Source organism: Panulirus ornatus, chromosome 20, assembly GCF_036320965.1.
Source record: "Panulirus ornatus isolate Po-2019 chromosome 20, ASM3632096v1, whole genome shotgun sequence".
NCBI lineage: Eukaryota > Metazoa > Arthropoda > Malacostraca > Decapoda > Palinuridae > Panulirus > Panulirus ornatus.
In genome coordinates, this window is record NC_092243.1 from 5,135,150 (window position 1) to 5,160,846 (window position 25,697).

At 40.5% G+C, this 25,697-nt stretch overlaps 1 protein-coding gene across 2 annotated transcripts in view; it reads right to left on the reverse strand.

Moving 5' to 3' along the window:
- Positions 1 to 25,697, reverse strand: part of jp (junctophilin) — a 182,480-nt gene that overhangs the window by 34,445 nt on the left and 122,338 nt on the right. For both annotated transcript variants that reach the window (XM_071674556.1, XM_071674555.1), the window contains exon 2: positions 24,080 to 24,291. In XM_071674556.1, the coding sequence (XP_071530657.1) occupies positions 24,080 to 24,291 (212 nt within the window). The remainder of the gene's footprint in view (positions 1 to 24,079; positions 24,292 to 25,697) is intronic.

Consider the following 25,697-nt stretch of genomic DNA (forward strand, 5'->3'; position numbering starts at 1 on the left):
CAACATGAGTGTTCTCGCTCCCTGCCGTTGCACAAATAGTAATCACAAACTGACGGACACAAACCAATTACAAATTAATTGTTCCTCTCCAGGAGGTGAGGGCAACACACACACACACACACACACACACACACACATATATATATATATATATATATATATATATATATATATATATATATATATATATATATATATATATATATATATATATACAGATAGATAAATACGACATATTTAACCCTGAGGTGTGCTGACATACGCTCCCTGTGTTCAGCGTAATACCCACACGATATATCAACAAACTCAGTACCCCTGTGTTCGCCCATTATGTATACGAGGGTGTCATCAAACTATGTAGCTTGAACACAGTTGGTTATGCCAGTTTTAGATCTATCGACTGCCACAGGCATTACCAATGCCGTCAGCTTCATATCATAACCACCGATCGAATTATCTTGAACACCTCCTGGCATTTAAGATAATTCGAAGGCCATACACCGTAACCAGTGGCGGGGTCTGACCAGTATATCACCGTAATAACTCAGTTATGATCATCAGGTAATGCTTTCACTCGTTTTCTTTCCATGTACAATGAAATGAAGGCTGTACCTTCAAATACATGTCCCTCAACATTCTAACTTCAAAGTTTTAGACGTAATTCTTGCCTCTTTCTGAAGGTAAAGTTTTCAGCATGTCGTGTCAAGCTCTTCAGTGTGCCATTTTACACTTAGCAACGTTCCCTTCCTCGCCAAGTTATCCAGACAGCCAATTCCATCAGTATTTGTTAAAGATTTCGAAACTATGGGTAAGAAACGTTAACTATATAACTGCTTTACCTTTATTATATTAAAGAATTTAAAGTAAATTAATCTGGGAAGGGGTGTTTTTACTTACATTAAGCGGTTTAGGGCTGGTTTAACACGCAAGCATTTCATTCGTGCTGCCAAAGGAAAAGAGGCATCGCTAATCATTCATCAAATAATAGCTAATCGCGTCTTAAACACCGATACACTTCAGCTGTGCAAAGATAAAATCCTAACCATTAGATTTGGTGAATTCCCAACCAACAGAAAATCTGATACGCTGGTTTGATGGTGGCAGGAAACATACATTTTATTACATTTCAGTTGAGTCTTCCAGTCTCGGAAAAATACTGTTATAAGGGAAATCTTTATCCTTTCGAAGGTAAACAGGGTTCGCACGATTCCATACACCAAAGAAAACAAAAGAGGCGTAACTCTTTTTCTCTGAAACTTATGATTAATAAATTTCAGTAGCAACAGATGCGGCTTCACCCGCAGCTGAGACTGGCAAAGACGGATGTTTCAAGAAAATACTGGGAATGATGGTTTATGTATGTCCCGGGCTGTGTGCTCCGCGTCGAGTCATCTTAAAGCTCTCCGAATCATGTAAATAAACTGATGACAGCGCTACCTACGTCTTGTGACAATCTCGGTCATCAATCTTCACGGTTGATATCCACCCCTACGATTGACAAAGAATTCGGACATCTTTATACACTCATAAATCCGCAGCATTTCACACCATGTCTTTCACCTGTAGGCCGAAAATTCTAAGAACTGTGTACTGGTCTTACTTACTCAGTGGAAATCCTGACAGTGGTAAAACTTTCTTTGTTACCCTTGGAAGCCCATGATCCTTGTCTTGCCCTTTATCGGCCGTATTATCGTACACATTGCGTTAAAGATGGTATATGATAATCAGACCTTATTGAAAGAAAATGGTTTCGATTGTTACAGAATTATTCAATGACTTATTCGCTTGTGTACAAAAGTATTAATACGAAGTCTGCGCGTATTAGTCGTGCACGAGCGGTTTAGTGACACACAGGAGGATTAATATAACTAATTTTCGTCCTAAATATCTATTTTCCATTTGGCTAAATTGCTTGGAATGACAAATTATGACATTCAAGCAGTCAAAGGGTTTCATTTGGCCAGTCGGAGCAGCCCACGGCAGTGTGGACACGTCCATTGTTCTGCGCTCCAGCTGCCGACGTGGGTCGAACGATAGCGTTTGGTGCAAGAGGCTGTGAAATATTCTTTTCCATGGATCTTATCCTGAACGTAACAGTAGTTTTTTTTTTCCCCACTTGTTTTCGTCATGAGTATGACAAGTATAGCTGAAAATGATGAAATAAGAATTTATAAAGATTTGATGATGATAAGCACAATGGTGATATAGATGTTTTCCGTGAGTAACAAAGACAAGAAAATGTTGAAAGAAAATTAAAATAGTGCCAACATCTGAAAGCGGAAGACTCTTACCCACATTCCAGACCAATATGCATCCTAGATAGCATAACCTCTATCATGGCGTGTATAAACCTTAAGAGGAGCGAGCGTTTACACCCAGTGGTTACCTTACACAACAGACAGCGAAAACAACGTTCATTCCAGAGCGATGAACACAGTTAACTTACATAGCGGGAAATCATACAACTGTGAACAATGTTTCCTAGGATGTCTTATAATCAGCAGACCGTTATGAAGGTTGCGTCTATCACTCTGCTACGCTCTTGGACTGTATTCCTTCTAGATACGCCCTCCCAGCGCCTTTCCAGTCCTCGCACGCATCACAGTACCGTGGGACTCTCGCAATGACGGCAATTTGGTGTGAAGGACCAGGGTGCCGAGGACAACCACGCTTCCCCAACCTCTCTACAAAGCCCCTCTAGCCTCAGTCATAATTTACACAGCAGATGGCGTGAAACAACGCGTGGCTCCGCAGCCATTCTTGCACGTATAATTCAAATCCCGTAGGGTATCAGTCACAAAGGTCCTTACAAACCGTGCGCCGTCCACCCATGGTAGTCAGTCGATTGGACAAGAATATCATGGCCTGGAAACGTCGTAAGAAATGTGACCTCTGTCTGGCTAGGATTAGTCCTTCCTGCAACAGCTGCACGTTCCCTCGGTAACGTCCCCACCCTCCTGCAGCAGCAGTACTCTAAACGAACGATATAACGCTAGTTCCCTCCTGCACCATCTGCAGTAAAAACAGGGCACCTCGAGAACACCTTCCACCCTCCTGCAGTAGCACCACAGGACCAAGAAGCGATACGCATCCCCTACAGCTGTACCATAATACTCCTGCCCCACCTATTTTTCTGCTCCTACACCGACAGGAGCTGCTCACCCATATGTTACACTTCCCAGTACATGAAAGCACTTTTGTTACCCATGTTTCTTTATCCCTGTATCGGTTGTTACTCTCAGGAGAGACTAGGAGAAAACTCCAAACCTTTAGTGAAAGTATGATCAGTATATACTGAATACAAGTATGATTAGTATACTGCCATCATCATAATAAGGTCCCTAAAACATACCAGCGCTCAGAATGGTATCCAGAAATATGCAGGGTAGAAGGGGTCCAACCTGGTTGCTAAGGGGTCGTTATTGGACAAAAACAGGTTGTCACGTACAGAATAAGAGCAATTCCAACTCTAAGAATCTAAAATTGTTGTTACATTTATGATACATCTAGGTGGATAGATTAGGTTATTAGATGTTGTAAATGGTTGTCTTGTCGTCAAAATGAAAGCCAAGAATTGTGCGAAATAGGCTACCACCTTCCACGGTATTGCAGAACACCTTAATCAACCACATGCGTCGTAAGAAGAATTTCCCCACATCTCACGTTTTCGTAAACAGACGTTCGTTTCTTACGTCTCCTTCCTTACGAACATGAACATCACTAAAATTCTGATGGAAAAAGAGAAAGGAAAACTGAACGTTATGGCTGCCGAGTAGAGCTACCGCGTTCAACGTTAAGGTCCATTAGTAATGAGGGGAATACTGAGCCATATGTTTTACCTATGATTCACTCAGTCACACGTTACTTTGATGATACATCCATTGTGTCACACGTTACTTTGATGATACATCCATTGTGTCACACGTTACTTTGATGATACGTCCACCGGTCACTCGTTACTCTGAGGATTATCCATCGTTCACACACCAATTTGATGATACATTTAGTGTCAAACGTTTCAATGATGATACTTTCAGTGTCACACTTTGCAGTTGGTCTATCTACGGTGTCAAACGTTTCACTGATGAAACTTTCGGTGTCACACACTTCACTGATGAAACACACACCACGTCAAATGTTTCAATGTTGATATACTACCCATGTCACATGTTTCAGATATAACTATCCTGTCCAACGCTTCACTTACATATATATCGCTGTTTCATTTCTATGTTTACTATGCCACATGTTTCAATAAGGATTACTGTCTCACGTTTCGTTCATCACAAAGGCTAAAGTACATGTTTCATTTATAATATAAGTGCCGTGTCGTTTCTGTTTTGAGGTATATTCACCGAAGTATATTTCACCGATATATTCACGTTTCAGAGTTGATATATTTTCCATCACATATCTAAGGACAGATATACCCATCGTGTTACGTGTTCCGCTGTTGACGTATTCTATGTTTCATGTTTCAGTGATGATATTCTCAGTTGCAAATGCATCTGGCTGCAATGGTTGTCACAAGTTTCAGTAGCAATACATTCACTGTCGCAAGTTTCAATTATGAGATAATCCCCATGTCAAGTTTCACTGTGGATATAGTTTCAGTGTTTATGTATTCATTATCATCGTTTCAACGATGATTAATCCAGGTTCACACTGATGTTCATCATGTCCAGAGATTTAGGAATGGCATATTCACTGTATCACATGTTTCACTAATGGAATGTTTCCGTGTCATGTTTCGGTAACGGTGCATTCACAGCTTTTCAAGCTTCAATACAAGTTTCAGTAACGATAAATTCACTGTTAGAAGTATCAGTAATGATAGTGTCACAAGTTTAGTAAGATACATTCACTGTGTTACAAGTTTCAGAAATTATATACACTCAAAAGTTTCATTAATGATACTCTCACAAGTTTCAGTAATGATACATTCGTTAAGTTTTACAGGTGTTACATTCAATGTGTTAAAAATTTCAATAATGACACATTCTGCGTTACAAATACCAGCAAGGTACAATCACTGTTACAAGTTTCAGTAATGTCTCATTTACTGTGTCACAGGTTGCAATGCAGATTATTCACCACGTCACACATTTTACGAAGGATGCATAGTGTCACAAGTTTCAATAACGACATATTCCATGTTTCCATTTAGGTAAAATCAGTTACAAGTTTCAGTAACGACAGTGACAAGTTTCAGTAATGATGCATTCACCGTTACAAGTGAGTAATGATACATTCACTGTTACGAATTTCAGTAGTGATACACTTATGGGACATAGGTTTCAGCAAGGAAGTACTCACTCTGTCACTCACACTTCAGTAACTATGTACTCAGCGTCATTCGTTCCAACAGTTACTCTCACTGCGTTACAAAGTTTCGCCTTGTTACGCTTGAATTATCTCAACTTCACCAGTTACCAGGAAACATTTTACGTAAGGTACGCTTGAACCTTACCTAACCCCACCTTCATCCTCCATCCTAGGCGGCGTCTACCTTGTGTACTGGTCTCTCACACATCCCTGATCACTCATATGCCTTCTGTTACGATACTCCGCCATAACCTACACCAATCCAATGGAGATGATTGGGCATGAACAAAGCACTAACCTTGTTAAGGCTACACTTGGAGGTTCTCTTTATGATAAAGAAGGCGGTGTACTTGGAGGTTTTCTTTATCACATGAGAGAAAGTGGTCAATCATCACTTTTGGTGTGTGTGTGTGTGTGTGTGTGTGTGTGTGTGTGTTCAGTGTTTTCCGCCTAATTAGTCCAAACCTAACTTAACTAAACCTACGTAACGTATCCACTTAACTAAAATAATCCTGCTTAGTTTGCCTAACTCAACTAAACCCAACCTGATAACTTTAAAATCTAACGATAGATAAATCTCCTGTCACATTATTGCAAAAAAAGGCCATCTTATCTGTATCCATTGGCAGGGCCAGATCAGGTCTGCCTAAGACTATATCACTGAATCAAGAAAGACTCCCTTCCCCCTTCTCCCACCTATTATATTGAAAATATCTAAATTTCAAATGAAAGTCATTATAACAAATAACATCATGTAATACAGGTATAATACATATGTGACACACGATGATTTATGATTTTTAAATGTATCATAACTAACTGATAAATGACGAGTATAAATAACGGCGAATATATGTAAAGTTCAAGGGCCTCCTTTCGAAGGCCCCGACCTATGCCACTCAGACCGTCGCTCATCCATCCCTGCTCACCTGCTTAGGATTCAAATCTTGGCACAAGCTGGGGCTGCAGGGTGTATTCGAGGGTCATCACTTTAACGAGAAATATCATTATTTCAAGAAAAAGAATGTACTAAAACGCCTTAAAAATGAAGTACTAAATAGCCTAAAAAGATGCCTCAAGTTTGGTTAAGGTAGGTTAGGATTCAGAACGTTTCGGACTGATGATGTTCCGGATTTACAATGCTTCGGTAAATTACCCGATATTCGATACTCAAAAGTTAATTCTCGTGGGGAAAGGGACCTCATCCATAATACAGTATTATACTTATCCCGTTTTTCACTAAGGAATATTACATAACAGTTAACAGCTGCGTCTTAGGTCCTGGAATAATTTGTATCACTCCCGCCAGGGATGGGACCCACATCCCAAAGATGCGAGATCATTGCGTTAAAAGATGTTAGTCCATACCTTCACAAGGGGGAAAAATATGAACTAGCTATGACAAATTATATCATAAGACGTTAATCCAGTTTTCAACAGGGCAAGATGGTACTACCCTTGAGTTAAGGTCACTCTGTCATACTCAAGGGCCGTGCAATCGTGCTTAATGGTCTTTGGATACGAAAATTTCTGCGTCTACTTATGTCTTCAAGGAACTCTAAAAATCACCGTCTCCTAACGACAGCATGCACCTCCTTGTTGAGGATATCCATTCATGCTTAGGCCAACAACAACAACTAAAGCTAAAATGGAAAGAGAATCTATCATCACATCAACCTCAAACATAAATACAAATCAATGTTATGTAATGAGATTGTTTTCTTAGTTCCAATATGCAATGTTCTGGGACTAGAGTGAAAATGACGAACAGCATGTTGACAAATGGGGAAGCAAGATTAAAGCCTACATTCTATACCAAAAACAGACGTGGAAATATGGAGATGGTGTCCTCATATGAACATGAATCAAAGCATACTGATATGAAAACGTAATGCTAGTAAAATGACGTAAGACCGGGAGTGGCACATTAGCATGAAAACGTAATGGCGGCAGTCCTTGATGATATAACTAAAAATAATACTGATGGATACGGGTCGATGGTGTACTAGCAAAGGTAGAGCGATAACATTGGAAGGTTAAGAAAGAAAACGTAGACAGTACTCTTACATCAGCGAAAACGTGATGGTGGTAAACTGACATAAACAAAATATCATGGTCACTTGCAATGAACGAAAACGTAGCGATACTATATGCTCCGTCTTTAACATGGCAAGTAAACGAAGCGAGTCATCTAATATATGATGCTATATCACAGAGATTAAAGTCAAAGTCTGATATATAATTTGAGGGTTAAAAAGATTACCATTCAGTCAGAACTGTTGGGTCCACTGGAAATTCTAAATAAAAGAGAAAATGATTCAACAGCCATGGTAATCGCCTCTTGCTTCCCCATTCTTGTTCCTCAGATCTTTTGAATACGACTCTACAACCTCATTAACAAAAGCCCCCCTACTAGGTTTGACCTGTCGAAGCTTTACACACACACAGACAGGGCAACGTAAGTGTAAAACTCTCCCCGTAACACACAAAGGTAATCACAAAAAGTAGTGATCACACAGAGACACACATTATACGACCTTTGGGTATAAAGATCTGGCTTTGGACTTAATCCTCAGAGACCAGGCTATTGTACCTAACGGTCGTAACGTCGTGCTCAGGGTCGTACCATCACGCTCAAGGTGTTAAGGGTGGTGGCGAGTCCAATGTATATCACGTATTCATCTTGTCCCTCACAATCTCCATTTTTCACTGAAAAACCGAACCTGATGATATGAATACATTCCATTTTCCCGATTTACGAAGACGGAGTAATATGATCAGCACTGAGTTATTGACATACGACAAAGTAATCTTAGGCAAGGGGTGGAAACATGTTTCAGTGGTTCACAGTTCCACAATACACTAATGTAATTTCGGTGACGGGCAAAATTTGTTAAAAGTAGGTCATGAGCATCTTTAAACATACGTCAATGTAATTAATTACCCATCTGTACAGTAGGAGAAGGAAGTTCTACACTTGTGTATGTGTAAAATTGCTAATAAAGATAATAAAACACAGAGAGATCGGAAGTTTGCTTAACCTCCCTGACCAGCGATGTTTACTCAATACTACTTCCGTCAGCTCGGCTATACGCGCGCTCCCCCACCCCTGCGACCATAACTTGCTAGGCTGTGTACACCAGCAGGCACGTGCCTGGCAGGGGGCCCATGACTCACCCTACTCACCCTTTATTTATTTACACGAAAATTCCACAGACCAAGAGAATGGGAGTAAAAGAAGCGCTTCCCAGGCCTCCACATTCGAGCTTTAACCATCCTGTTCGAGGATGAGAAACGAACAAGCTTTGTGCTCCTGTTAATGTGCCGAGAATACCGGGCATTCCTGGTATAAATTTAACATACCCTTCACGGAAGGCTTCTTTATATATCTCATGACGTCTCAGCCAAGGTGTTTCAACCGAAGGAAGCTTTCAGTAACGGTAAAATGACCTCACAACTTGCTTCTCATTCATATTCTGTTGGTTTATATTAGTCAAAACTTTACAAAGCATTAATTAGTCTTCAGAAAGATTCTTAGAATCTCGAAAGATGACAGTGAATATATATATATATATATATATATATATATATATATATATATATATATATATATATATCACGTAAATTTCACTCTTCCTTGATATGACCTACAGATACCAGCATATATCCTTTGCTCTGGACACGATCCCCTGAAAGAAATGCGAACGGAAAAAGTACCACACAGGTCGACTCTCCCCCAACACAGCTGTTTAACTTATGCTTGGTCATCCGCACTACGTTATGCTGTGTGTATATATATATATATATATATATATATATATATATATATATATATATATATATATATATATATATATATTTCCAATATTACATTATTTTCATGACATTTACGGCACACTAAAGAAGCCATCATTAATAAACACAAGCCTAGAAGGAGGGGGGAGGGGGAGAGTGGGTTACTCTCCTACCGTCTATCTTAGGAATTATTCATATCAGAGAAACATGATAGTCCTATAATGGCATCATATACTTTTGATATATACTAAAGATTCTGAGCCACATTTAGAAAGCCATTGATAGCAATCACGACTAGCAATTCAATAAACCGTTATCTAGTTCATTTATCAATTCATTTATTCACACTTGACGGCTACAGCGTGAAATGTGAGGTATCTGGCAAATAACGAACGAAAAGTTTAGAGAAACTTATCTAACTCTTTTTTTTTTGAGAAATGATGGTTAGAATAGTTGAAAATATAAAACTGACGATCGAAACGCAGCAAAAAAGAGCTGTAACGCACTGTATACTGTTGGCTCAGGTACCTAATGTTGAGAATTACTCAGAACTGAGTCTTGGCGGAGATAATCACAAGTATCTTAACTACTTGCTTGGCGTCACTTCGTACCTTCTTTACAAAGAAAATTCTGGCTATTTTCGACTCCGAATTCCTTCCTTCTCGGTTCCTGAACGCTTGTGTTATCATCAAGTTCCTCCGACTGTCTCCAGCTGAGACGTAAACAAGTTCTCTCGTACCCCGCATCCGATCGGCGGCGGCGGTTGTGGTGATGCTAGTCAGAGCAACCGGTCTTTATATATATCCTGTTACTATTTATACGGCACCTGCTCCTGAAGTCACTTTTGAAGGCTGACATAATTCTCCGTGCTTGTCATACAGCTCTGAATACGTACAGTCAACTCTCTCCCTCAACGCTTAATCTCAGAGAACAATGGAATAACGTTATATTTGTAAGAGCCATGACCGAAATTTCTGGCGTGTCAGGCTTAGAAATATATCCTCGACTACTAAAGTCTTCAGCACGACAATACGACCCTTGCGCAGAACGATTCGACCCTTTATTATCACGACGGTATGACCCTTGGGTAATTGACGGTAGGTCAAAGACCAGGCCATCATAACAGTGCTTAACGGTAGCACTAGTGTGCAGGGGACATCAAACCTCAAATATTTTCGTGAGTGGAATGCTCTCGCGGATCCGGCTGCTTCATACAAGAGCCTGGCTGGTCGGCCAGGACGCCCGTGAGTGACTGTGCCTCACCTCCCGCTTTCTTCGGCGGGGCGTCCTGTAAGCTTGGCGGGCGAGCGTCTCCCCGCTGCCAACAGCGGGTCTAATTTCAAACGCCGACATTCCGTCCTATGATACATCCACGTGTTATATCCTACCTCGCTAGCTTATAGTCTTCAACTCAGACATACACGCCTGACAAACCATATGGGAACTCGTAGGCAAAAATATATACCATAAATTTTTCTTGAATGATCGGTATTATTTAGATGATGCATGAACGCCAGCTTACACACACACACACACACACACACACACGCCAGAATGCGCTAACCTACTTTCTATACCATGCGTTCTCCCGTGCCCTTATCAATCGTTGAGAATCACACGCAACGAAAGCCTTCTAATTTACCTTTTCTTTTCCATGTCTCATGTTAGATTAGTCACTATTACCGTCCTTTGCCAGACAACCTCGTCACAGACTAGTAGAGGTCTTTTGCTATTTGTCTTTCCCATGTACCCATGGGAACAGTGAGTCAGCAGCAGTGCCGCCAAGGTCTTCCCATTCTTTGGGTACTGGTGGCGCTGGCGCAGCCAGAGCTTGGCTGTGGAGGTTCTTTGAAGTGGTGTAAGGGAGGGTTCTCTTTCACGAGTTCTGTAGCCGTAGGGTTCTTTTACTTACGGTTACGGTGGTGATAGGGATCATGTCGCAAGTTCTGTGGTTGTGGGAGGTTCTGTTTCACAAGTTCTTTGGTTATGATCCTGTTTCACAAGTTCTGTAATTGTGAGAGGTTCTGTTTCATGAGTTCTGTGGCTGTCGGGTTCTTATGAATCAGTGTGGCTGTGGGGTTCTCTTGACTTATGGATAGGGGAGTTGTTGGGGAGGGGACATGTCTCTGGTTCTGTGGTTGTACAATGTGCTGTTTCACAATTTCTTTGGCTGATGAGGTTTCTCTCTCGTGGGGTCCTGCTGCGGTGAGAGTATACATACTATCCTACAGTTTCGTGCTTGTGGAGGTCCGGGAAGGAGTCCTTATCTCACGAGTCCTGTGGCTGCTGTGGGTATCTTAACGATCCTGTGGCTGTTAGGTCCTTCCTCTCTAGTCATGAGGCTTCGTGGTTCCAATGAGTTTGGATGCCTACCTCACGTAACCTATGGTAATGGAGGATATGAACCACCTGACTTCGGGTTTGAAAGTCTTGAGATTATTGATGGGTTTCTTTTCATAATTCCTCCGACAATACGTGTCCTATCTCACTAGGCAGAGGGTCTTTTGAATTCTGAGTACGTGTGTGTGTGTGTGTGTGTGTGTGTGTGTGTGTGTGTGTGTGTGTGTGTGTGTGGGAGGGTTCCTACTTACATAGGCCTACTGCTGAGGCTGTCCAGTCTCACAGGTTCCCTGGGTGTCATGGTTCTGTCTCCTTGTTTCCATACTCCTACCTCAAAGTCCTGATGAAACTTGGCTTATATCAATCCTATTCCAACGAATTATATCTTCAGAAATCTATAAGCCGTGGTTCTATAATTAACTAACCCCTTTAAGCACGACGATAAGACACGAACACGAAGGCACGATCACGAAGCACGACATAACGACCCTTGTTTACGACAGCCTGACTTTATACTTGACATGTGAGGGTCAACCTTAAAAGGTCACGCCATCGCATCGGCGTGCTGAAGGGTGGCATCGTCGTGCTCAAGCTGTTAAGGTGGTCCTAGACTGAAGGTTCAGTAAAAATCTGAAGTATATTGGATCTGAAAGTAAATATGGAACTCATGCTTTCATATATTGTACTTTCTTTCACCATCTTAAATCACTTTGCCTCTAAAATATCAACAGCTGGAAAAATTCTCTTCCCTTAAACAAAGCTAGTGAACTGAGCTCAACCTAAACAACTTTTATAACAATTTCCGTGAAGTAAACACCTCTAAATATAACTTTCCCCTTCTGACTTCTTTCCCAAGGGAGTACACCCTTGTGGAGCAGCGCCACTGCGGTAAATGGCGGTACTACCCACTGTCTCTGGACGGCCGGTGCACATTTGAAATCGCTGCGAGGCTGACGAGTTAAACCTGAAACGCACCCAAGGAAATCACCCCTCCCCCCCTCCCCTCTGCACAACCTGCGCGAAACAAATCTTTTCCCTGCGGTGCAAACTTACGAGCGAACTAAGTCATGAGAGCGCGTCATGTTATCAACGGTTTCATATCTTTCAACGCACCTCATGTCTTTTAAGATAATATCATTCAAACAATCTGCATTTCATCAAGACGCGTCTGTGGTGAGAGCAAGGAACACAAACCCATTGTATCAAACAAAACCAACACTGAAAGAAACGTGTAACTGCCTCGCTGTAAATACACACTAGCGCGTCTGTGAGGGAGCCAGCAGGCAGGTGAGAGTGCCAGATTGTGATAGATAATGCGAAAGGTATATACATATCTATTTATAAGTACCCAAGACCAAATTCTTTATAAGACTCCTGGACAAATACTCTAAAATGTTCAGGAAACACTAATCATCAAACAAATAAATATCATTTGGCAGGACATTTTTAAACACCCATGCAGCTCATAGCTGCGGTACTTCCTGAAGCAGGAAACTGTGTGTGTGTATGTATATATATATATATATATATATATATATATATATATATATATATATATATATATATATATATTTACGCAAGAGGGAAAATTCATTTTCCCTCCCCAGAAAACCAAGGTTATAGTGAGTGACAGCAAGAGTAAGGTCGGAGTGACGACTGGGCCCAAATAACACGGGAATGCTTTAGGATTCGACGTGGCTTTGTTGACACTAATTGTCATGTCGTCGGGTGTTTGCCGTTTGTTGTTTGCTGAAAGCTGCTGCTGCTGCTGCTCCAGGAATATTTATTTGTTTGATGATTACGGTTTCCTGAACAGTTGAAATGTATTTGTCCATCACGTATAATTTGTTTGTTCGTATAGCGAGCTGGCTAATGTATTTATTCATGTAATTTAAATGTTAAGTAACAACCCCTTGTTTCATTGTTTACATTCGGTGTATTTGTTGACCATGGTACTAACGCTGCTCATTTCGTGGACGACGGATGAATTAATGATGATTTATAAGTGTATTTGTTGGTCCAACTGTGTCGTTGATCCGTGTGTTTGCTGGCACACAGGCGGTGTGAGGTTTCCGTGTTGGCTTCGTTAAGTGGATTTCTTGACTGACCTAAAGAAATTTTGTTGCATATCATTTTGATATGTTGAGTGCAATGATTGTCTTGTCTAAGTGTAACGGCCCAATAGTTGAGTAGAGAGGTTTTGCCTCTTGTGTATTTTATATAATGTCTGTAATATAACTGTCTGTATTTAACACTGACTGACGTATATGTTATGTGAGTAACAAGCGTATGTTATTGTTTTATATATTTCTAACTTTGGTGTATCTGTTCATGCTAGGTTTATCTGTTGTTGAACATTTTAGTTGCTTTTAGCATACTGTTAAGGTCGATTTTTTTTATTCTTTTTTTTTAAGGGAGATCGTATGTTACAATTCTTTGGAGAAACGCCATACGCTACTAAAGTCCTTAAATTATTTTATGTATATATTGATTATGTGGCCTTTTCATAATGTTATATATATATATATATATATATATATATATATATATATATATATATATATATACATATATATATATATATATATATATATATATATATATATATATATACATATATATATATATATATATATATATATATATATATATTTTCTTTTCTTTCATACTATTCGCCATTTCCCGCATTAGCGAGGTAGCGTTAAGAACAGAGGACTGGGCCTTTTAGGGAATATCCTCACCAGGCCCCCTTCTCTGTTCCTTCTTTTGGAAAATAAAAAAGAAAAAAAAAAAAAGAAAAAAAAATTGAGAGGGGAGGATTTCCAGCCCCCCGCTCCCTTCCCTTTTAGTCGCCTTCTACGACACGCAGGGAATACGTGGGAAGTATTCTTTCTCCCCTATCCCCAGGGATAATATATATATATATATATATATATATATATATATATATATATATATATATATATATATTCCTTTGTATCCGTATTTTTTGTATTTTGTGATCTATACCTACTTTAAAACCCGTCTTGTATAATATTTATGTTTTATTCTATGAGTATGTCGTATAGCGAGTAATGTTATTCATATTTCGTGATATACATTTTTGTATTGGTAAGATATAATAATTTTGTATACTTCGTGATGTACACTGTTGTATAGATAGATTATGGTCTTTATGCATTTCGTGATCCATGATTCTGTACGCCCGTATATACAGTATGTACACTCTCACTATGTAGCACAGCATGATGAAAACTCCACGAAGTATGCTGAACATACCTGTCTTCTCTCATGCCGTGTCTTCCCAGTTCTACACACACACACACACACACACACACACACACACACACATACTCTCTCTCTCTCTCTCTCTCTCTCTCTCTCTCTCTCTCTCTCTCTCTCTCTCTCTCTCTACATCACATTAACATATTTTCGTCTCCTTTAATTAACTTCTGTTACTTTTGTCTTCCCTGTCATGTTTCCCCATTGTCTTCCTCCATCTCGCCTTCCTCTCCAGCAGCTATCTAGTCAGCCAGGGGTCCTCCCGCACCCCCTGCCCACAGCCAGGACCCACGCGGCTGTGTGGCAGAAATTAACCTTAATGAGCTGCACTAATTACTGCCAGGCTGATGGCTGCCCTCATTACCCAATACTGATGGTATGGCTACCATATCCCCCTATACTAACACATCCATGGGCTCTCAAGGCCTACCCCAACCCCAAGCAACCCGTACACCTAACAGTCATACACGTCATCATTCAAGCAAATACGCCTTCAGTTACATACGTCATCAATGACACACGTCACACAATTGAGTTTCCATTCATACACGCCATCACAGAAACACATGATACACATTCGTTAACACGTTAGTACTTACACTTATCATACAAGCGTAAAGTACTCAAAAACACTCATACACGCTCTCACTCTTCACCGCTGATACGTCACCATTCATACACACACGTTACCACTTATGCGTCACACACACACACACACACACACACACACACACACACTCACACGTCACCACGCATAAACAAACGAGTCACCATTGACACACGACATTCAAGTACGCATTACCTCACACGTCATTATTCATACATCACACTTCCAGTTCACTCGTATGCAACATTTATAAAAAAAAAAAATCCGTCACGAACGTATACACACGTATACAAAACGCAAATGCACGCGCACACAGTTATCAGTGCAGCAAACATCACGGACACACACAAACAACCACTGAAGCCCGAACGCATCCACTACCACTTACCCACTACCACATATCCACACGACTACCGCACTCATCATCCCTCCCTACAACGTAATCAATAGCGCTTAAAACAGTAAGGGGAGGGAAGGAAGACCTACTAATCCCAAACGTTGGGAAAATGTTGATTTCGGACATTTTGTTAACAAAACGATCAAACCGTTTTGGCCAACCGTCAAACGAAAACTGAATTTAAACAAATTATACGTCCCAGGGCGGACTAAAAGACATGTGTGATAATACATTACATTTATGGGGCCCTAGAGCAATGTCGCAACGTGTAACTTGGTGATATTTACCGAAAATATGGAAGGTCAAGCGAAAACGTTTGAACGCTGGGCTTTCAGACGACTCAACAGGCTGGACAACCTTCATATATGTACTTTAGTACTGTAATTGGTCCACTGTTCTATTACTATCTGCCATAACTCTGAGTAATAAGACAATACAGCACTTTTAAGTAAAGGGTTGTAAATAGACGGCTTGGCAGGCGCTAGGCCGTTTTATGCACGAAGTGTGAGGGAGCCTGGGATGGTGGGCGGGTGGTACGCGTGCTCCACCAACAGTATACGACATAGCTGTTGAAATCCAGGCAAGGCATTCCGTTTATATCACACACACCTTACCTCACGCAAGGATCCTAAACTCATATCTTAATGGCTCTTGCTGTAGCGCATGCATAAGCTCTCGGCAAGAAACTAAGAAAAAAAAGAAAAAGAAATGGGAGGTGTGAACACGTCATGCAGGGAAAGCAATTACCATAATTCCAAGAGGTGCTCCAATCTTTATTGCAGTCTACGAAACTCGTATGATTGGTGAGATTGGTCTGTACGGCTGAGCACGAAAGTACGACCTTTGGCACAACGGTACGACGCCCGACGACGGTAGAGACCCATAAGCGCGAAGGTACGACCCGAAGAACCGTGACAAAACCAGGGTCGTACGTAGCATGATGTTACAACCCCTCGGAACGACGGTACGACCTTTAAGCACGACGGTAACACAGCGAGAAGGAAGTACAACCCTTGAGCGCGATGAGAGGACTCCTGGCTGTGTTGGCCAGGTCTTGGTACCGGTCGGCGCTCAAGGATCGTACCGTCGCGCTCAGGGTTCGTACCATCGAGTTTAAGGTTTGCACCTTCGTGCTCAAGGGTCGTACCGTCGCGGTCAAGGGTCGTACCATCGTGCTCAGGGGTCGTAAACTCCTGCTGAAGATCATAAGGTAAAGGGTGTTTACGCCCAAGCACTGGTTTGAGCGTGAGGTTAGGCCCAGCGCCGCTCGCTCGCGCCCAACAACACCCTCTGATATTTTTTATGGACTGTGGTTACGGGACGCAGTGCGGTTGGCCTAGGGCGCTACTCCGCACCCCTCCCTCAACATGGCATGGTGCAGCAAGTTAGAGACATGGGGGGGAGGTTAGCTACACTAAACGGATACACAGTAATTAACCTCACTCTGTCGCAGTCATAACGGTGGAATGCAGGGATTATACTAGGTGTTAATTCCCTTCAGCAAGACAGTACGACCTCATGCGACCCGAACACGACGGTACGGCTAGAGCACGACGGTAGCAACCGTTGAGAACGACCGTACAACACGACAGCGTGACCTACGACCTTTCTACTAAGATAACGTCACATCCAAAGGTGGTAATGTCATGCTATAGGATCCTACCAGTGTACTCAACTTCTTGCTAAACGCAAAGTGCACTTGACAGACAACACGGACTCATGTGACTGAACCCACAAAATATAAAATCCCAAATAGCAGTAATTTTCTCAGTGGTGCTATGTCCAGTGATGTTACACGACGAGGCTTGTTAACTGATAAGACTGAATCCTACAAGGGTTCGAGTACGCGATCTTTTTTGTTTGTTGTTTGATGCGCAAGGTCTATGGCCAACAAAGGGCTCGTTTTCTAGTCTTCCCAAGACGATTCGTTACATATTGCAGTCAACAAGTTCTTTGAAAGTCATTTAAAGGTACTGGTGTGGTACAGAGATGATTCGTGACTGTATCCACGTCTAAAGCAATGAAATCGCGACAGTGCTTCTCGGAATAACAGAAAACATGACGTAATATAACCATTGCAAGGTACTGATTGAGCCTTGGCTTTTCCACGTCAGGGGAACGGTCTGTGTGCTGGTTGTCTAGCCTTCATCATCAAGGGAGGCGCTACTACGATGATAGAATACACTACTGTTTATTCATCATGATTTTCTCACTCCCAGTTCTAAATTGGTGTGGCTCATGTGTACATACACCTCTGAATATTACTCACAACTCATCCTCATTCCACGGCAAGGGTGTTTTAAAGTGAAAGACATGGACTTATACACTTATAAAGCGCTCTCTTACTTTTTTCACTTTTCACACTTTTAATTCAAGACCAACGAATATGATATTACCCCCATATGCGTTCGAAAATGTGTGTTAATAACAAGATGGTTCAATGAGACTTTTACTGAAGATTATGATCATAATTAGATATCACCAAAATCACCCCATCACCTAGTTCCACATAAGAAAACGGGCGTTGAGGGGAGACGTTAACCATTTCCCCACTGTGTCTACCATCTGTTTACATGGATAATATTTCTGATCTAAACCAGCAATTTAAAACTGGATGGGTTCCCCCCAAGACTTTCGTGACTGCAACCTTTCGTTTCTCTCTCTCTCTCTCTCTCTCTCTCTCTCTCTCTCTCTCTCTCTCTCTCTCTCTCTCTCTCTCTCTCTCTCTCTCTCTCTCTCTCTTCACGTTCAAACGAACAGACAACATTACGTCCCCATCATCACAAATTCAACGCTATAAACTAACTTGGGAAACCAGCGTATCTAGGATATGGTACGTAGGGCAAGTGCCCTGGGCACCACTTGAAGGAGGGGAGCCACTCAATAGGTTTGTTCTTAGTTTTTTCTTTGACACATGCTGCCCGATTGACATTTTGAACGGTTTGGTTTTGTGAGATAAAAAAAAGAAACTCGCCTACTTTTCAACTATAGTAATATTTTGCTACTACCAGTTGCATTACCGCTTCTACGTTACAATTTTGATCAAATAAGTCTTTAAGTCTTTAAGAGTTTACATAAATTTAAGTTTGGCCTAAGTCTTCAACAGTTTATAATCACACTATATATTTTTTTTATATACATCCACTGTATGTTCATTTTTAATCAAGCCAGGGGCGCAATTTCAGTGCTTGCTATAGAAGCTATTTCACCTAGATACGCCCCTGTTGGGAAAGTTAAGTTACCAGCTACCAATTTCACAATGTAGCCAGTAAGATCTAAATTGGACAACTTAGTTTCAAAGGAAATAAATCACAGAATAGTTGATAAAACCGGCTCGGTGACAGCCGGTTTGATAATATGGCTTTTCTCAATTCTTATTTATCTTTTCACAATTACTTTACGGATATACTCAAGGTAGGAACATAACTGAAACGCATTTGTGGTTGGTTGAAAGAGACAGAATCGTCTTCTTTAAGGTCGGTAACCTCCCTGAACACGACGGTGCGACCCTTCGGTAATGATAGCCTAGTCTTTAACATGAACCTTAAATAACCAGAGGTCGTAAGTTGGTGTCAAAATCACGACACACACGTTAGTCTAACGCGAACTAATCAGCTGTGTTACAAATGATGTCATGCACTCTAATATGATTATGCATTACATAATTATATTACATGATTTATTATACAGTTATATATAATCATGATTACACTTAACGAGTTCTCTATCAACATGAGTAAATGAGAGAGGGTACTCATATTCCTGGGAATAAACAATGTTGATGTGACAGAAGAGTTCGCAGGGTTAGTAATATCAGAAACATCGAAATAGGATAATTAGGTCTCATGCCATATCTACTCAACAGCTACAAGAATGGCTGCTTTCCTTCCGTCAAAACTAGTGATTATCTACTCTACGTCTCTTATCTCTAACGCCTTGAGAGAGAATTCCCTCCAATGATCAGCGCCTTCGACATAAGAGAGAGAAAAGAAAATAGCCCACGCGTTAATCCATGAAATTTTGTGGACTTGACGACCCCGTCATCTTGTGATATTTCATCTGTAAAGTCACATACTTCTACGACTTACAACCCTTCCTCCCTACCAAACAACATCCTCAAATCTCACTGCGCGTCCTCCTCAGTACAGTAGGTGGGTGATCCATCACTACTTCTCTCATGTAAGGCGCCCAAGTCCAATTAAGAGTTTTCACATCCACACAGGAGAGCTGGAACAAATATTCTCCCAACATGCATCTTTCTTGCACGCCTAAATGTCTCTTCTACTCGGAGCAAATACATCAAATTTCCCCTGCACCGCTCAGTCTCAGCCTTTGTTCTCCGTTACACATCACTCCCGCAGAGTTTCCAAACTCAGGAGAAGTTTCAGCCCTCCTTTTTTAGCAGTTATTACTCCGGGTGTACCAACTTCACCTATTCCTGCCAGTTGCTTCCCCAAGCAACACTGGCAAACTTTTGCAGGCAACGGAACTGTCTGTGAATATATATATATATATATATATATATATATATATATATATATATATATATATATATATATATAACACAATTATAGTGCAGTGAGCGCGCACTTTCATATACGACATAATGCCCTCCACCAGCAAGGATCAGAACCGCTACGATTTATGTGGGAACTTGTTATGCTGGACTGGGCTATGGGCTATAACTTTTATCTAGTCTAGTTATGAGCGTATCTAACTCCCACACAAATGAAAGAGGTTCGAATTCCAGTTGTTGAATGTTTCTTTTATATATATATATATATATATATATATATATATATATATATATATATATATATATATATATATATATATATATGAAAATGAAACGCGAAAAGTTCCCAAGTGCACTTTCGTGTAATAATCACATCATCAGGGGAGACACATGAGAGAAATATAAGTCAGTTGATATACATCGAAGAGACGAATCTAGGACGCCATTTTGTAAACATGTGATTGTCCAAAAAAAAACTGACACCGCGTACTCTTTTAGTCTATGTGACGTAGGTAGCAAAGTCAGACACAAGAAATGTAAATAGTTCTAAAATCTTCTCAAGATATCGAATTACCAGTTTATAAACAAAAGTCATCCACTCTTTAATTTTCAAAAAGTCATGACATGAATCCATAGGGCCAATTTTCATAGTCCTAAAATCTATAGACTTATGTAATGCAATTGTCGAAAAAGTTAAAAGCAAGTGGATGCGGATGAAACCATTTCTCACTTTTGAGATTCAAAATAAGAATGATGAATGTATATTTTGCCGTCAACAAATGGATTTGAATCCTCTACTTCAGTTAATGTCCACGTGGAAAGTCCTCTGTATAAAAAGGTCAAGATTCTCATATTTCACACAAAGAGTCAAGCGTATCAAAGAGAAAATTTGTTGTTTAAATGACATTCAACAATCCTGAAATTTGTATACTTCGGAACAGCGAAGGGAAAGTGATGCTTCGGACCCACCTCGACCAAAGTTGTTTCCCTCGAGAATCTTTCTCAGTTATTTATGCAGCTTGCCCGGATGTCAGCTGTTTTTTTTTTTCCCACCATTAGATTTATGTTTTGAATACTAACTATCACCCATCTTCTTTCGCTGCCCACGCCCTTTAAGAATCCTCATTTTATAGCAAAGTTGGCCACGGAAAACAACACTGCGATAAATCTACCGTTCTGCGTGAAAACAGAAAAATAAGACTTAGATTATAATGGATCCTTCATGTAGCCTTGTATTTCTACCTTTGTTTTTTCCTTTAGAGTTGACTAATATATATATATATATATATATATATATATATATATATATATATATAGTGCAAAGAAATTCGGCATCAAACTGGCAAGAAGATTAACTCCCTGCGCAAACTAACTTGTACAGAGCCACACTAACATTCGTCCTAGGTCTCATAACAATAGCCTATACTGAAAAAAAAAAATGGAGCTCCTGATCAATACACATCGTGGTAGAGTGGTTAGCATCGCTCACCATGATTCACCCGGGTTCGAATCCTGGGCGCAGCACTCGGCCCACAGCCAATCCCAGCTGTTCGACCTCCCCTCAGGGCTCGTCGATAATTGGGTACATGACTTAGGATGGAGTATGTGAAGATGTCAATACACATATGGGTAAAGACTTTTCGTAATCACACAAATACTATTCGCACACAATCGGTGTAAATGAATATCACACACAAACGCATAAAAATATTCAGTATATATATATATATATATATATATATATATATATATATATATATATATATATATATATATAAGCACACGGACCTCATCGATTGAATAAGGTACCCTCCTTACCATTACAATAACGAGAAATTCGTATCCTCCAGATTCCAAGGTGGACCGTTCCGTGAGCAGTGTGTTGCATAAAAATAAGCGAACAGCTAATTATAGAAGCCGTAACCTCACGAAACCCTCCCGGTGCACGGTAATACCACGAACTGGAACCCCGTCAGCAACATACATTCTACCAAGTAAGCACGAGGATTTCTGTTCCTTTCCTGTCCGACTCAAATTAAGCTCGACCGTTTGTTTACATAAGATGCAAAAACTTCAGCGTCTGCCAGCCTCGCAGAGATTTATACAAAAGCAATATACTATCAGTAACCGTAACTGGTCTTATCTTAACCTTGTCTAACCTAACGTATATTAGGTAGGTTTTCCCAGGTACTTCCTTTTTATGCGAAGATCTTTAAGAGACAACTATGTACAGTTTCTCTTAAACAAAATGTAACACAAAAGATTAAGTACAACTACTATTAATTACAAGAGGCTTGAAGAAACACGTATTAGAATGAGAAGGTAACTACACTAGTCCCTGAGCTTCCCTGGTGATAATCATAGAAGACTTATGAATAATAAGCTTAGCCCCCCCTGTCTTTACGTGTCTACATTTCAACGCTTCACGGAAATTGAGGAGTCAGGGAAGTCTGTTCTAAATTATGAAACACCTCCACTGGAGTCTAGATATATACATCTTTTAGTAAATCACACACAACACGTGAAGCAGTGATATGAGTAAACTTGCTGGAAAAATAAACATGGAAGCTCCAAGCTCTCGACTGTACTTCATGCCATTTTCTATGATCCTTGAAAGTGGCTGGAAATACAGTGGAAAGCTTGGAGTTTGTGTATATTTTTCCAGCGAGTTTCCTTATACATATATATATATATATATATATATATATATATATATATATATATATATATATATATACACACGAACAAAGGACATATGAACGCGCACCTTCATAAAACATACAAACCTCCAACATCCAGGATCGCACCCGGGACCCCTGTGCAATAAGCGGGAGCGACTGACAGGTTATGATCACCTCTAATAGGGAATTGACTATTCGAATACTATGTACTCGAATATATATATATATATATATATATATATATATATATATATATATATATATATATATATATATATATATAAACGAAAACTCTTATTCCAAGTTATCACGATAAGCTAACCTTTTGGATGATATCCACGGTGGAATAAGCAGGCGAATTCCCGGTATTTGGTTAATGGAGAGGGAGGAGGAAGGGATTATCAAGTTTTAAGAGGGGATGGGAGGGGGGCTAATCATAAGTTCATTTAACTGATGCTGAAAAGTTCACGATTAGTATGTAAGAAAACATTGTATCTTAAAAAAAACAAATTAGCATCGCGTTGTTTGTTAAATATCATTAATAGCATAATTCTTACAGTTCTGAATACACGCGGATCTTGTACCCTCGTAAGATCTATTGGGAGACCGGCAACCAGTTTTGAATGTAAATACAATTATGATAACTGACAATATAAAATAGTTAATGATAATCTTCGAAGGTTTTGTTCGATCAAATGAATAAGCTTTTGCTGGAGGAGAAAATTCCATTACAAACTTTACGTGTGTTTTACGAAAGGTGGTGAGAGAAAAAAGGGAACTACAGTTGTAGAAAACAAGGATCTGTGATCAGCGGTTAAGCCGCGTACCCAGAACGAACAATAACAAACCGTGAGGTCACAGTTGATGCCAGTCTGCACGCGAACCAGCCCTGCAGGAGGCGCGTCATTTACGTATAGATAAAATACAAGAGAACATCCAACTAACTGTGGAAGGCAAACAAGAAGCCCGAGTCTCTGCGAAACCATAGATACGAGCAAGAAACACTCCGTAGAAATAGCGGGTTTATACGCTTAAAGTATAGGAGGTGAGCGAGGCTGCATAGAGCAACCTGCCGTGGAGTAGCCCTTAGATACATGCAAGCCATTTATCTCCCATGGAGAAAACGCATCACTTACCGGAGTCGGCGTATGTTTCGGAGCCGTAGCCGTCCTGGAGTCCGTTGGCCCAGGTGCCCTCGTATTTGGCGGCTGAGGTGGTGGATTGGCGGACGCCGTAGCGTCCCTTGAAACCCTGCGTCCACTCTCCCCGGTATACCCACCGCCCGCGGCTCTCCACGCCCAGGCCGTGCCGCTTCCCGTTCTGCCACTGTCCCTCGTACGTGCTGCCACTGCAACAGCAAAACCAACATATAAGCATATTTGCATATAGTAAAGTTATATTCAATGTATATCAACAAGTGTGCTTATTTAGTAATACCCGTACCATACATACGAATGCATTCTGTGGGTCAAACAGATTACAGTATAACAAGAGAGAAGAATTTAGACAATCTGTATAATTATAGAAGTATAATCGTTTTTTTTTTTTTTTTTTTTTTTTTAAATTTTCCAAAAGAAGGAACAGAGGGGGCCAGGTGAGGATATTCCAAAAAAGGCCCAGTCCTCTGTTCTTAACGCTACCTCGCTAATGCGGGAAATGGCGAATGGTTTAAAAAAAAAAAAAAAAAAATATATATATATATATATATATATATATATATATATATATATATATATATATATATATATAACGAGTAATAAATTATATATGTAGTCGAGTCTCCCAGTAACACAGAAGTTCTGTTTTATGCCATCACGCGGAAAGAGCGACAAAGACAGTAGATTCTGTGCTGCAACACATAAAAGTCGAAATGACCCTGAGTGATTAAGTTAAACATGTGTGTCAAGCCATATCAGAGACGAAATTAGATATCTAAAATAAGAACCACACACACACACACACACACACACACACACACACACACACACAATCTAATCAACTGCAGTACAGATACTGAAGTATCTCTACTCCCTCGCCTTACAACCAGTTGCACCCATAATAAAATCTAGGAGAAACATTTTCAACCGTCGGAGCTATTTCATGTCAAACCCCCAACCTCTCTACTAGCCTCCTAACCCCCAGTTCCACCTCCTCCTCTGCCCCCCGCCTCATCCACATTCCACAGACGTTGATAAACAAAGGAATCTGCCCAAGTTAACGTCGGTCCCTTGCCAAAGTTCTCAGGTGTGTGTGTGTGTGTGTGTGTTGGGGGCAGCCAGGACCTTCACGAGGCCGCGAGAGACGGACGTGACGCTAAAATACATCAGCGTGGAAGTTCAACACGAGACATAACGACGGAGTAAGAGTTGAGACGCTGATTGCTTACTAATCGGGAGACTAATTGTTGAGAAGTTGAGTAGCTCAGCGGGGCCAAGTTATCCTCTCAAAGACGGTTGATGAAAAGGGAACTAAAAAAGAAAAAGGATATTACAGCATTTATGCTGAGTAAGTACGGTTATAATCTAAACCCGTACAGTAAAACAACTTCAGTAAGCAAGTACGTCATCCTTACGGACTCTGTGTCACACACGGGTACAAGCTGCCAGACGAAAGAGATTGGATTTCCTCCGTACATTTGTCGGCACAACGGCTCAGACTTCCCAAACGCTATCTATCTATCAGACATACGAATCAATAAATAAAGTAGTTTTATAAAGCTCTGCTGATTTGATAGAAAGATCAAGGGGCATTCAT